At 37.8% G+C, this 14,769-nt stretch overlaps 1 protein-coding gene across 1 annotated transcript in view; it reads left to right on the top strand.

Moving 5' to 3' along the window:
* Window positions 1–14,769, top strand: part of ADGRV1 (adhesion G protein-coupled receptor V1) — a gene marked incomplete at its 5' end in the record, with an annotated part of 274,932 nt that overhangs the window by 96,000 nt on the left and 164,163 nt on the right. The window contains 8 exons of the mRNA XM_082496974.1: window positions 561–1,034; window positions 1,785–1,928; window positions 3,179–3,350; window positions 3,717–3,852; window positions 5,491–6,338; window positions 8,441–8,558; window positions 9,456–9,627; window positions 12,250–12,492. Of these exons, the coding sequence (XP_082353100.1) occupies window positions 561–1,034; window positions 1,785–1,928; window positions 3,179–3,350; window positions 3,717–3,852; window positions 5,491–6,338; window positions 8,441–8,558; window positions 9,456–9,627; window positions 12,250–12,492 (2,307 nt within the window). The remainder of the gene's footprint in view (window positions 1–560; window positions 1,035–1,784; window positions 1,929–3,178; window positions 3,351–3,716; window positions 3,853–5,490; window positions 6,339–8,440; window positions 8,559–9,455; window positions 9,628–12,249; window positions 12,493–14,769) is intronic.

Raw genomic sequence — 14,769 nt, 5'->3', positions numbered from 1 at the left:
CAGACGAGAGCGTACTTACATAGTGAGCTGTCTCTGAGATCATCACAATTTGCTTTTTTCTGGGCATACTTAAAGGCAAGAATCAGACTACTTTGAACCATCACTCACATTGTTCTTTACCTTAAGTTGTTCAGAAGACAGCATTTTAACAGTTATTCGTTTAATTAAAAAAATAATAATTCAATTAGTAAAACCACCTGCTGTGTTTAATAAGAACTCTTCCCCCCTTTCTGATGTGAGGAAAGAGGAAATACAGCAAGCGTGTCTTGGTGTAAAAATAGAATTTTTTAAAATGGTTCAGAGATTCCACGCAGTTTTAAATAAATGTTCTGAAAACATACAAAGGAAGTCTTTAAATTCACAGTACTGTTAGAGGAAAAACACACCCTCCTTTTCTCTGTGTCCCTCTTTCTACACATACCTAAATCAATTTCTATTTTACCTACTTAAAACCAGTCTGTTCCATATCCGATCTATACTGAATCCCGACTATGAAAGTTTCTGACTCTGTGGGTAATTTTGGTTTCTTTTGTTTTGTGCACTTTCTAAACTCGTTTCAGGTTTACTGGGAAATACGTAGTGAATCTGACATCACAGGTGACTTTCTTAGGACAGAGGGATCTGTTGTAATTGCTGACCAGCAGAGTACAGCTGAGATAATTATCTACCTGTTACCTGATGATGTTCCAGAACTGGATGAAAACTATGTGGTGCAGCTGATTTCAGTAGAAGGTGGAGCAGATTTAGACCAAGAGAAAAGAATTTCAAGGATCAGTGTGTTTGCCAATGATGATCCTTACGGAGTGTTTGCCCTGTACCCTCACCAGCAGTCGGTATTCATTGAGAGAAACCTGGATCGGTATGTTCAGATTAACGTAACTCGGCATGCCGGGGCATTTGGAGAAGTGCTCGTTGAGTACCGTATCATGTCTCATCGTGAAGAAGCACTAATTGAACCTGAGAATGAGGTGGGATACCTCACAGTAGAAGATGGTGCCAGCTTTGGAGTGAAAAGAGTGCCAATAAGCAACCAGGTCCGTATGGTCCTCTTAGCTCCTATGATACCTCTTGTTTGCATTTGTCACGATACAAATGTGCTGGGATAAGATAGCGATCTCTCAATAGTATCCACTGTGAAGAAGCAGAAAAGAGAGTTTTAGTATTATGAATTTCCCATTTATGGAATAGGAGTGGGTTTGAATATCACGTTTTCAGATAATAATTGCAAAATCACTGTTATGCACGTGTTCAAATACTCAGTTTTTCCTTCCGTCATTGCTTTGTGTTACCATCAGTTCAATATTTTATTTTGGTATGTATGCAAATATCTTCCCAAGTTTCCCTTTTGGTTTGTAAATAGTAATCTGTCAGTGCTGACTCACGAAGCAGCAGATACATTTACCTTTGGTTCTCCGAGTTCCATGGTTTTTTGTTATTGTTATTACAGTCTTTCACTCGCACACTTACATCCTTTTACATCCATCTAACATCTTTTTAGTCCTAAGGATTAAAACCAAGCTGAGGCCCACTGTGTTAGATAGAATTTATTAAAATGGCAATAGTTGATCTACAAACTCGCATTCCAACAAGCTGCGGGTAAATCACATTCACAATATTGATGTTTTAGCTGTATTACTTTTGAGAAACATAATCGACAAAACACCTGACTTGAAAACACTGCTTTTTGTATGCAAGTTCTGCTACTTCCTTCTGTGAACTGGTGGATATCATGTTTTTAGTGAAATTCAATTTCTACCTTTTTAATTAAATTCTCTCTCTCAAAGGCATTTATTTTACTGGGCTTGAATTTTACTCTGGAACTGATTAATGTAAGCCTGGTTAGGGGAAGTGCCAAGGATGTGCCTAAAATATTAGGAAAAGCAAAGTCAGCTGTTCTGCTTATTCCTGAGGAAGCTGCCAATTCACAGGTCAGTAGACTGGCTGCGGTGTGACGTTTCTACCACAGCAGGAAGGTGCGCTTCGTTGCAAAAGATATCTGCAATAAGAATTCAGTTGGTTGCTTGACGTTTTCATCATTGCAGCCAAGTTAATGACTGGCAGGACTTTTCCAGTTATGAGTTGTACTGTATATTATCTTTTCTCTAATACAAATTCTTACAGAAATGTGTTAATACAGTTTGAAAATGTTTCTTCAACTATAGAATGTAAATAATATAAATATTATGATTAATTTACGCTTTTGTTTACATGAAGTGGAAGTTCTGAGACTTAAAGGAAAACAAATAGTTCTGGACAATGTTGTTCCTTTAAGTACAGCTGCCCCAAAGTATGTAACAGCATGTATGCAGTATTATGTGCAGAAAGAGGTGGAGGTCGTGCTGGGTTTTAACGCAGTTGAGAGTATATTTGGCTGACCACTGAGTGGGAAATTTTTCATTTCTCTACTTTGCGTGAGAATGAGAAAAGAAAATTTGCCTGTTCTGACATGGCACATGTGCTACGGTTCCCTTGTGTGTCAGGCAAAGATAATAACATGCTGAGTATTTATCTCTTAAATTATATTGAACTTTTTATTAAATGATTTTAGTTGTCTTGAAGCAAGCACGGTTCTGTCTTTTAATTTTTAATTGAACTTAATTCAAATGGTCTTTCTGTAAACATCATTTACTACCATCTATCCATTTATCATCGCTTTTAGAATGTGCCAGTTATCCTTTCTGTCCAATTTGCTGGTCAAATAAAAAAGAAAAGTAGATCATGCTAGCAAGAATAATTTTGTGAAGAATGTCATGTGGCACCAACTTATTTTTCACTGGATTCACAATTAATAATTTATTTTAGACCTGTGTATATATATGTAGTATATCACAGCTATCGCCTGCGAGCATTAAAAGCAGGTTGGTGTGTTTTTCTTTTAAACAACAGACGCAGAATGCTATATTCAGTGTTTTCAGTACTGAAATGTCAGTCATACTGGTTCCTTTTCCCTGAGATCTAATTCTCAGAAATCTAAGACTGAGAAGTACTGTTGAAGAATTGTGAAGGAAGTGTGTATATATATACACATACTCATATATATACACACACATACATCCGTCTATACACACTCATAATTATTGTAAAATGACCATTAAAAAAAAAAAAATAGTGGGCTTTCACATATGTTATTGCCCATTTCAATTCAATCTTCTGTAACAAAGTCTGTATGTTCCCACAGGTTGGCTTTGAATCTGTGGTTTTACGACTTACAGACATCGTCGCAGGGACAGGCCAGGCTGTCATAACCAGAAAAGGAGTTTATGGCTCTGTAACGGTTAGCTGGATTTCAGGATACCCACCAGACCTCGTCACTGGCTCTGCTCAGCCAGGCAATGTTACTCCTCCGTTTGGTAAGTCCTCGTCTGAGGCAACTGCTGTGAAAGTTGCATAAGTGATGATACCCCCTTTAAGTTATATGTACCTCTGCATGCTTCCTCTGTTAATGAAAAGTCATCAGAATGAACTTGTATGCTCTAATTTTTATCTGCTTATTTTATGACCAAAAAAGAACTAAGCTTCATAAATACATCTCTGGGAGGTAGGCGCAGTGCTGTGCCCCTGAAGGACAGCTTTATGTAGGAGAGACCCTTATCATACAGATTTCTTCTTCCTAAATGGAGCGGAGCTGTGATTAAAGACCCTATCTCAGCACGTTTCCAGGTAAAAGAGGATTCCTGTTTAGTTGACTTGTGCTCTCTCTGGCTCTTTTCCTTCAGGTACTGTCATATTTTCCTCTGATGAGCGAAGTAAAGTAATTTCATTTCAGGCTACTCCGAGCCTAAATAAACACGAGTCGTTTGCCATCACTTTAACAGCAGCGCACAGCAATGTGTCTGGTGGGGCTCGCCTGAGGTAAGGACACTACTTATACTTTTGAGTCACACAGATGCTGTAAGAACTATGACCTGTACGCAGGCATACGCCTTACGCAAACCCCTGTTGAGTTATAGGTAGACAACAAGTCGTAGTGGCACCGTAGGTAAATTTGTGTGTCTTGTCTCAGGTGGAAACAAGTGTCAGTACTGCAGATCTGACCTGATCAGAACTGAGGCTTTTCTCCAGTTCCAGTCTATTTCATATCGCCGGGATCCCAGGTGCCTGGAATGTGTCTAGAATGATGGGGACAGTTAAGGAAATGTAGAACCAAGCCAACAGTTTTATCCAGGAAGCTGAGAATGAAAGCAGCTCTAGCAGTTTTCACTAGTGTCCCTTAAAATCCATATTTAGAAGATCTTAGATAACAAGCATTATTGAAAATTAATAAAGAAAAGTTCAAAAAATATCTAATTTCTATAAAAAACCCTTTTATTCTCAGAAACAAAACCATTGCACGTAATGTAGTTTTCTATCATCTCAGCTAAGTTTTTATCTATTCTTCAAACTATTTGCTTCGCATTCTTCCTTACTCACTGATAGCTAAAAGTGCTATAAAAAGGATGGACATAGAGTAGCACTGCGTACGGAGGAAGGGTTTGGCTTTACCGTATCACAGTTACTTGTGGCAAATCTGAAGGAAGTAAGGAATGAACTGGATGGCTCAGCTCCTGGGGTTGACCCTTCTCCTAGGCTTGTCTGTCCTGTGGACTGGTGTCCTCAGAGCACCTGTTTAGCGTGTGGGTCAAATACCTCGAGTGTACGAGGATGACCTTTCCTGGAAAACTTAAGACTGCATCCCACAGGGGGTGAAGCTGACAATTACTTTGAAAGAGATTTTGACTCCCGAAGCCATGGAAAGGGTCTAGCTTGTTAACCTAAATCACTGGTAATTGTAGTGCCGTTTCGTAGCCTCTAGCACTGAATAATGGGTCAGTTCTAGAGATAAGTGTAAGAGCCACGCTTTGGCAAAGAGTCTTAGTCCCTGTGCTTATTTTCTAATACGAAGGTGATATATTTAATATGAACATAGTAGAACTTAAATTTATATTGATAATAGGGCTCAGATCTGGAAGAAATGGCTATGAGTAATGCTGTGAGGGGACAGTTAGTAATTTAAAGCCCCTGCGTGAGTTTTAAAATAATTTCCTTTCCTTCTCTAGCTTCCTGGCTAAAGCTGGAGGTCTGCTAGCATCCGTCTGCCCCACTCTGTTGCCTTGGTACGGGAAGTTTGTTCGACAGTTAAAACTGGTTTTACTCAGAATGGCTGTATTGCCATATATCTCCCTGCACAATAGGAAGACATCAGACTTTCCTTTGTGTCTCTGTTTTCGCAGGAAGACCTTATTTTGTTTATCCTTTGCTCTGTATCCTGTGCTGACTCAGGGCGCATTAAGCCTGTGGAGGGCTGTTCAACCCAATCATTCCAAAAACATTTCTCAGGGAAGCTCTTTACATCTGGCCTTCTGTGATTGCTATTTCTTCTGTCTACTTTATGCATTTTTTTCCTTTGCTTTCTTACAGCCATCACTGACTGTTCGCTGGAAATTATTCTGAGTGCTTCACTTTTCCTATTTCATACTTCCTCACTCAGCTTTGATATCATTTCTGTTTCAGGCCAGGGTTTACAATTGCTGAAATTGAGCCAATGGGGATCTTCCAATTTGCTCTTAACTCAAGATCTGTTTCAATTGAAGAAGATGTTCGGGCAGTCACACTACATGTCCAAAGATTGTTTGGTTTTCAAAGTAATCTCACTAAATTGACATATCAGACCATTCCAGGAAGTGCCAAACCACTAGAGGACTTTATACCCATCTACAACGGAGAGGTTGTGTTTTTACGTTTTCAGACAAATGCTGTGATAGAAATATCAATAATTGATGACACCGTGTCTGAAATGGAGGAATTTTTTTTTGTAAATTTAACCGCTGTGGAAATTTTGGATGTTCAACCTGTGAGTCCTGACTGGAGTCCACGTTTGAATCCAGCGTTCAGTGTTGCAACAGTTAATATCCTGACTAATGATATTCTTCATGGAATACTGAGTTTGGGGCCAGAGTTTATTTATGTTGAAGAAGATGCCAATAACAGTACCCCCAACACAGTGATACTTCATATCAGAAGGACCAGGGGTTTTACTGGTGATATTGCAGTAACCGTTAAAACCTTTGGGGGAATAAGTGCACAGAGTGGAGTAGATTCATATCCTTTTGGAAATGTTTATGGAAAATCAAACTTCACGTGGGCGATGGAAGGAGAAGATTTTGAGGAACAGTCAGTCTCTGTGACTTTGCTGGATGGAGAAAGAGAAAACAAGGTGTCCATAAAAATTTTTGATGATGATGAGCCTGAAGGACAGGAATTGTTTTATGTTTTCCTCTCAGATCCTGAATGTGGAGCTCAGATTGTGGAAGGAAAGGATGAATATGGATTTGCTGCTTTTGCAACAGTAATTATTGCAGGTAATATTCCTCCCCCCCCCCCCCCCCCGAAAATTAGTAAATAAATCTGAATTAAATAACAGAAAATAACTGTATGCAACAGTAACTCAGAGCAATTTTCATGTAAAGATTGGAATTCTTTTTGATAACAAGCAGGGTGTTGTATTACCGAATCTTGATTTTTCCAGATCTGAGGAAGCGTCTAGTGCATCAAGCCCACCATGCGTCCCTTAGCAACATGGCTCAAAAAGTATTTAGAGACGCTGCTTGTCTCTGTTCTTGCCCTGTTTTACTTCATTAAGGGAAAGGCTAAGCTGGGGTGTTTTTCTTTCACGTGTAGTAGCATTGCAGGCTTTTTTTTGTTTTACTTTGCCATTTTGTTGCTTTTGCTTTGTACGGGGTTTTTACAAAGTATAAAAACCAGTTTCTTTTTTCGGTATTTGATACTATGCAATTCATACCTGCAGTTTAGTCATCCTCTGCTTCTGGGGAGGGGGGATAGGAAGGGGCTTACACAGACATCAGGGAAGAATTTTTCTTTCCATCACTGTGCACTATGAGATGTCAGAGCTCAATTTTCCCTTAGCTTTTAGATATCTATCAATCCGACTTACCAACTGAATATAAACCAAGTTTAACTGCAATATAGATTAAGTTTTAGAAACAAGTAGGGAGTTGGAACAGTTTAGGCTAAACGAGAAAATTTTATGTAAGGTCCAACGTTTACTGGAAGTTTTGCGTATTTAGATAGTCTTAACAGTACAAGGTAGATATTGCAAACCAGGATTAAACTGTGCCGTTGGATGAGTGTATGCAGCAACCAAAATTCTGAATGCAAGAACAGACCTTATAAAACACGTTCTCTTCACGTGCACCATCCCTAGAATTCACCGTGCAAGTAACCAGTTGCCCGTATGTGCAAATTAATCAAAGAAATACTTGCATAGGCACAGGATGGAATTTGAACTGGTGTTGAATCCCACAGAAGAGCATTAACGTGTTCTAGAGCTACACCCTGAGTCCCATGAGTACATAAAGATCAGGAAACAACTTACGTTAAGGAGAAGAGTCGAACATGTGTCTGCGCGTAACTGTATAGATAGAAAGATACCACAGGTTTAGTATATTTCCTGCACATACGCAAACACACACTATCTGTTAATATTCAGTATATATAATCAATGTTTAATATGCACTGTGTCGGAACTAGATTGCCTTCCCGATTGCAGAGTAAAGCCATCACTGCCTGTGAAGGCAAAATCCTTTAGAAGCAAGATTTAATGGGACACTGTGATGACATTAGTTTCCCCTCGTTAACCCTTTTGTTTTTTTCTTCCACTGCTCTTTTGCTGAAGTTATTTACATTCCCGTGAGAACAACACAGTATTTTGAAGCTTCCGAGTTCCACGCACTGAATTAAAGATGCAGGAGAGAAGCTGATGGAACGATTTGGGAAAATGAATGGGTTCAACAACTTTATGGGTGGGATGAATAAGAAAGCTGTCCTTGGAAGCTCATCTTTATCCTGTAACACCCAAGCCCATCTAGGGGCACACTGATGCCCATTTCTGTTTAGAAAGAATGTTTTAAGGGGTATGGTAAACAAAATAATATAGCTGAAGTGATATCCCCTAAGGGCATTATAAGCAAGGTTTTGACACTGTTCTGGACTCGTGTAACACTTAGTCTTTTGGAGTCAAGGGATGCAGAATTCAATCAGATTGCTGAATGAAGCTGAAAATACAAGCTTATGTGCATAGATGGTGTCAGGACTCTCATAAGGAATTTACTTTCAAAGAGACTTATTCTACTGGTTAAAATAAAATTTAGAAATGCCAATATTTAAAGTTCTAGATAAATATGGAGTATATATTAAGAATAGAAATATTAAAGAAATTGTGTCCCTGCCCATGGCATTGGAAGTAGATGATTTTCAGGGTCTCTTCCAAGTCTAACCATTCTATGATTCTATGAAATTTTCTCGTGGCATCCCCAAGTGGTACTTCGCAGCATGCTGTCGATACCTGGGTTTTATTTTTTTAGCAGTTATCCACATTAAAATTATAATTTAGTCTAAGCTTATCTTTCTTGCTAATGACTTTCCTGGACTGTTTCCTATATAGGAAGTGATCTCCAGAACGGCATTTTGGGATTTGTTCCAGAAGTACAAAGTGGTCTTGTACTTGATGAAGACTCAGAAAACAGAGAGGTGCTGCTGATTGTCGCAAGGCAACCAAACAGGTGCTGGCAACAGCTGATTCAAGTGCTCTTCCCACATGCTGTAATATGATGGTGAATACGTTGAATCACAGAAGCTACTGTTAGTGGAAGAGGTTATCATAGAGTTTTATAATAAATCTTTGCCTTTCAGCTCCTTTAATAACTTCCCAGAATTTGGCAAACGGGCTTTTAAGTTGTGAATGTGATTAGGTCTGTCACTGTACTGTTATAAAGCAGAAATGGAAAAAAACCAAAAGTATTTTCCGACTTACGCTGTAAGGCAGCAAGTGTGAAAGTTTTGCTTAAGGTAAAGTATTTGCACTACTAAAGATGTAATTCAAATTCTCATCTCCCTCTGTAATATAATATGGGTATGAATACTAAAATGAGCAATTAAGAAGATACCTAAGTGTCAAAACTACGCTAAAGTCTTCGCTCACACAGATACTATGTGTTTTTTTCTAATTAGCACATATATATGTTGCATATTTATGTGTACTTTAAACAAATACGCTCAAGTAGTCTAAGTTCCTTAAACTCAGCGGAAAGAAATTCTGCCTGGCTTTGCAGGCAAATGGTTGCTATAGTATTCAGGAAAGTACTTGGGCACATCCCTGTCTTCCCAGCCACCGGTGTCTCTTATTCAGCTGATCTCGTGTTGTCTGAAACAAAAATTGAGAATAATGGGGCTGCCCGTAATTGCTTTATTTTCTTCCTGTGTTACTTTTCAGTAATCTAAACAGATTTTAGAGGAAGGAGTTGAAATAAAAATAGAGAATTTTTCATCTTAAAGCAGTTTATTCCCTAGTGATAAGTTTTGAATAATAACATAAAATGGATATTATCTCTGTGGTTTATGTTTCCTAGAGCAATAGTGCTCTTCCTCACTACATGTATGCTATTTTGATTTGCTTATAGGGCTTTTGAAGATGTGAAGATCTTTTGGCGTGTGACCTTTAACAGAACAGCTGTTGTCCTTCTGAAGGATGGCATGAACTTGGAGACCGAACTTGTGTCTGTGCTGGGAGCCACTACCTGCACGGCAGGTCAAACAACGTGCAACATCTCCATTGAAATAAAACCCGATAATGTAAGTAATTATCGCCCGTTTGTGTACAGAACTGTGGTGCTGAATTGCAATTTATCAAGATGAAAAAATCCCTCTGATCCAGAGGAACTGAAGCGTAGGGCATAGTTTGAAGACGGTAACTTGACATCTGCTCAGTTCCCCTGCAAACATTTGTTTATTTACAGGCTTGTACTACCCCCATTGTGACTAGTAAAAATTTGGGAATGAGATGAATATTTAATTTGAAGAGAAAATTGAAGATCTCAGATTTTTATAGAACAATAAGAAAAAAAAGAATGGAGTTATTTCAGTGAGATGCATATTCGTATATCGGACTCTTATACTTCATGCCATAAATTTTTCATCTATCAAAGCACTTCTTAGGGTGGTTTATGGAAAGCATGTCCTGCAAGTAATAACACCTCACTGAACAAAAAAAAAACTTTAATTGCAACATGTGCATAATTTTACATGCCTAAATCTACAAGAATGGTCTGTGAAAACTCTGCTCAGTCATAAAGCTGCAGAAGAATCTCTTGAGTGTCTAAAAATCTGTTGCTGTGCACATCCGACTTGTGAGCAGCGGAGTTCAACGTAGCAGCCGTCATCCACCGAAGCCGTTTGGCATTTGTCGGTTGGGTATGCCTAAGCCTAAGTGCCCGGAGAGGCCCAGCTGGCACTCAAAAATGCAGAAGCCGTTGAATTGGCACAAAGCACAGCATTCAGTCTTTTTTATCGAAAATGGAAGGAAAAAATGTTTTTGTGTGAACACCTAGTGGTTAGAGCAGTGCCTTAAGAAAGGAAGGATTAAGGTTTGTCGTTCTTTCAGAGTGGAGAGTTTGAAATTTTCCAAGAAGCTATCCTAACAGCCAGGCTAGTGGCAGAGCTGAGCTCTGGGAAATGCAAAAGCACAAGATGAGAAGTTTTCCATGTTTTTTCTGAGTACATTCTAGAAAATAATGCAAGATGTAGCACGTGGGAAATAGTGATTTCCCACTAGGGAACAGAGTGCATTCTCTTAATGCAGTAAGAGGGCCATTTTCCTTCGTCGTCTTCGGATGTTACTTTTAAATTACAGAGCCAATGAATAAAACATATACATGAGTGGGGCACAGGCTGCCTCGCGGAGTAAACCGGGATTTTGAACCTGTTTAGTCCAAAGGAGCGATACCATTATTTAATAACAGCGGAGCGGCAGCTGCAGAGACATGCAGTTGTAGCACACGAAGCACAAGCGTGTGCCACACTAACAGGTGCTAATGGAAGGCTGAAGTTCCCTGTCGCGTTCCCGTAGGTTTGTGCCTGGCATCAGTTAGTCAAGATCACTCCATTTAAAGAATTACTTAACAACTCAGTTAAAAATATGTGCTATTTAATCCCACAAACGTTTCCTAATTCTTCTTCCCTAAGAAAGTTTATAAATTAGTAACAAGTACATTATGAAATGATGAAGCAATAAATACATTCAATAAATATTTTACGGTTTTTATGGCGTATGGTATGACATATTCTAGCTTTTGAAAGTTTTTACTTAGTCAGTTGTACTGACTTCATTAACTAAAAGCTGAATCCTGCTTTCCTGGAATTAAAGTAGGATTTCCAAAAATCCAGAGCTGAAATAAAAAGCTATGTTTACTAATAAAAAAAACCGTTTTCAATGATCATCTTTTTTTGTAATGCTATTGTCTTGTAAAGAATTACTTTTTTTGCTTGTTTGCTGCTTCATGAGTGCATGTAATAGGTTCAAATGACACATTTCCCATTATTTCTGGAATCTCAGTAATCAGTCACCTCTTTCTAAACATGTCATGTCCGTATTATAGGTAGAAAATCAAAGATAGGGCAATGTGCCATATTGAAATTTAATATTGCTACCTTATTGTCAATAAACAGGCATTACGCTTATAGAATTGACTAAATTAATTCTTTGACATATGAACACTAAACTGACACAAGATTTCTGTATATCATAAACCTTACAAAAGTCTAGCAGATAATAGTATCTCCAGGCTTTGGGATTTCAGATAAATTCAGTTAAGCATTCAAATCTAGTGAGATTTGCTCATAAAAGTACGTATAAGCATGTTAGTGTATAAACACTAAGGCTGTATGTAAAATCTTTTTCAAAACATTACCAGAGTTTACTACTTGAATACAGTCAGTAATAATTACAGACCCCAAACTGGACACTTAGACTGCTGTGCATTTTGTTCCATGGGTAAGAAGGTGCGTAAATGCCTTTTTGTAAAGCAAAAATAAAGTGAAAGAGCAAATTCCTCACAAAATGTACAACTGTGTAACTCCATAATCAGGCAAATGGAGCTCTTTAAGAGTTTACCGTCATGTCTTACTGCGAATTTACGGCCACAATACCCGTGGTGTACAAATAGCTCCGTTATTGCAATAAAGTTCCATGTGAAAACTTGAGATGTCGTTATTGCACACGACAGAGTGGTGCCTGCTGCAACATTATTATTTTTAGGATATACTTCGTTGTGCTTATTGCACATTTTAACAAGTACGCTTGTGGTAAGTGTTAGTACGAGTAATCCACTGCGCATACAAAGGAATGTATGTATTTTTTTAAAGCTGCAAGTAATTAGTAGGTCTTATAATGATATGAAAATCATCACTCGTTTACAGGTACCTGAATTTGAAACATATTTCTTTGTTGAGCTGTATGCTGTCGGCACAGGAGCGGCATTGAACAGCAGTGCCAGATTTGCTTTTATAACAGTCCTTGAAAGCGATGCTCCTCACGGTTTGGTATATTTTGCTGTGGGATCTCGTTTTGCTGTGGCTCATAAGAAAACAACTTTAATCAGTCTGCAAGTGCTTAGAGACTCCAGTACATCCGTAACCACAGTGGTTACCTACAGCATGCAGGTAAGACTTCTGTTATTACTTTTATTATTTAACTTATTTTTATTATTAAATCATTGTTCGTTCTCTAAAGTAAATGTGACCTTAATTAGCATTTTTTCAGGAAACAGTCGAATGTTTGCTGGGCCCAAATGCTCTAACTTCTTTGCTTTTCCATTAGTAAAAAGACCTTGTTTTCATTTTATTGTCAGTGATTTTGTTCATAGTACCTTCCAGTGGCCTCAACGCGTACAGTCTGTCGTGCATTAAATACATTTTCTTTCTTCGTCCTACGGTTCTTATAAGACTCCAATTTTTAGGCTTCTTGCTCTGAAATTAAGTTTTTATCACGATGGCTGTGACTATCAAGATGCAGATACCAACCCACTTGCTGGTTTAGGTCACAAATTCATTAATACACAAAGCACACTTAGGAAAAGAGAAAGAGTACTTTCATCGGCTTTTACTCCATGTTCTTGAAGTACTGAACTCTAAAATTGTTCTTCTGATTGAAAATCTCATGTGCTTAGGTGAATTTTACCATCCCCGTTCATTTTTTTTTATGTTTACAGCTGTAACACCAAACTCTTCTGTAGACCCTTTTATCTCTAAATGAGTACCTCATTATTATTGACAGATAACGAAGATTCTCCTTTAGCAGAAGTAACACAGCTGCGAAAACATGATTCCTTCCACTTCTTTATAGTTGTGACTCCAGCATCAGGGCACAGGCTGCGAGAGGGATTCCTCTAAGTTTGCCATCGCATCGGAACGGTGCTTAGCCTGATCGACTTTGAATATGTGGCATGTTATACCCAAAAGCATTATTTCGGGGGGGGGGTTATTATAACAAAGCATTGTCTGAGCAGTGTACTTCCATATAATAAAAGGGTTTGCATTCTATTGTCACGTTGCATGCATCTGGCCACGGTTTATTTAGATTGTATGGTAACACATTTTCACATCCTTTCCAGTCAAGAGTTAATTATAATTTAGCTGTTAAATGGAGAAGAAATTGCTACTGTCCAGTGTATATTTAGGCTCAAATATAGGGGGCAATTCCTTATCTGTTTGTATTTTTTATATAACAACCCTTCTTTGGATATTTTTAGGTTTTGAGGGTGCATGGCCAAGTACCAAAATATTGGCACTTTTGGTACCTGTAAAATAAGAGGTCACAGCAGACAGTAAGCGTGAGGCGCTGACTGGAATCAGATGTTTACCTCATTTCTACAGAGGTTTTTTGAATATTGTTTTTATTATTTATTTATTATTATTTATTATTGCTTTTATTACCACTTATTTCCCTGTTTCCTAATTCTCAATTGGAAGGGATAAAAAAAAAAAGGAAACTTCTCACTGGAATTTGCACAGATTGTGTGATCAGGTTCTAGAGCAATTCTGAACAGATACACACTACTTTGATTCACAACGTTCTCCTGCAAACTCAAAAAATGTCTGATTTATTCCATAAGTAAACTTTACTAGTGAAAGCTAAATATTTTGAAAAGGGGTCTAGTATTTGGCAAGTAAAAGCAGTAGGAGACCTTTTCAAGGTTACTTAACAGTAAGTATACAATCTGTACTTATTAAATTAATAGATACTATTGAAAAATCATACATTTGAATAGTAGCCTAGGATGTTAGTTTCCACTTAAGGGAAGTTTATTATATTGCCAGATATAATATCAAGGTTATGGCAACTGACAAAAAGAGCAAGAATGTGAAGAATGAAACAAAACAGTATCTGCAAACCTCATGGAAGGTAAAAATAGTGCTACTTCACAGGGAAATGAGGCCATATAGCATTCCTAGATAAGTTCATCTGTCTGCCTTGCACGTGTATTCTATAGTGTTTGCTTTGCCTTTGGACCTAAATGGATTGTTCTTCTATTAAGTGTTTATACTGGGACTGAAAATATCATGAATTGATATTAGTTTGGGCACAGATTTCTGAAACCTTTGTTTGGCTTTTGTTTAGTTTTTATCTATCTGTAGTTCCTGTCTGTACCCTGAATTGAACTTCTGAAATTGAATTGTACTTCTGAAATATCTATTAGCCCAGAAAAGCTTTGTGAATTCTTTTTTTTTTTTTTTTTTTTTTTTTTTCTAAAAGAAAGAGAGGGATCCTGTTTACTATTGACAATTTATATAATTCTTCCCCTAGGTTGTCACTAACCACAAGTGACAGACTGGTATTTCAGGGAGATATTTCATTTAATGTAATTGTTATATCATTCTTAACTGCATTTTGAAAGGGGACTTCATTTTTACACATTTAATTTTACCCATTTAAAATAT

Source organism: Vanellus vanellus, assembly GCF_965231255.1.
Source record: "Vanellus vanellus genome assembly, chromosome: Z".
In the NCBI taxonomy this organism is placed as follows: Eukaryota; Metazoa; Chordata; class Aves; order Charadriiformes; family Charadriidae; genus Vanellus; species Vanellus vanellus.
This window is presented reverse-complemented; position numbering and strand designations above follow the sequence as displayed.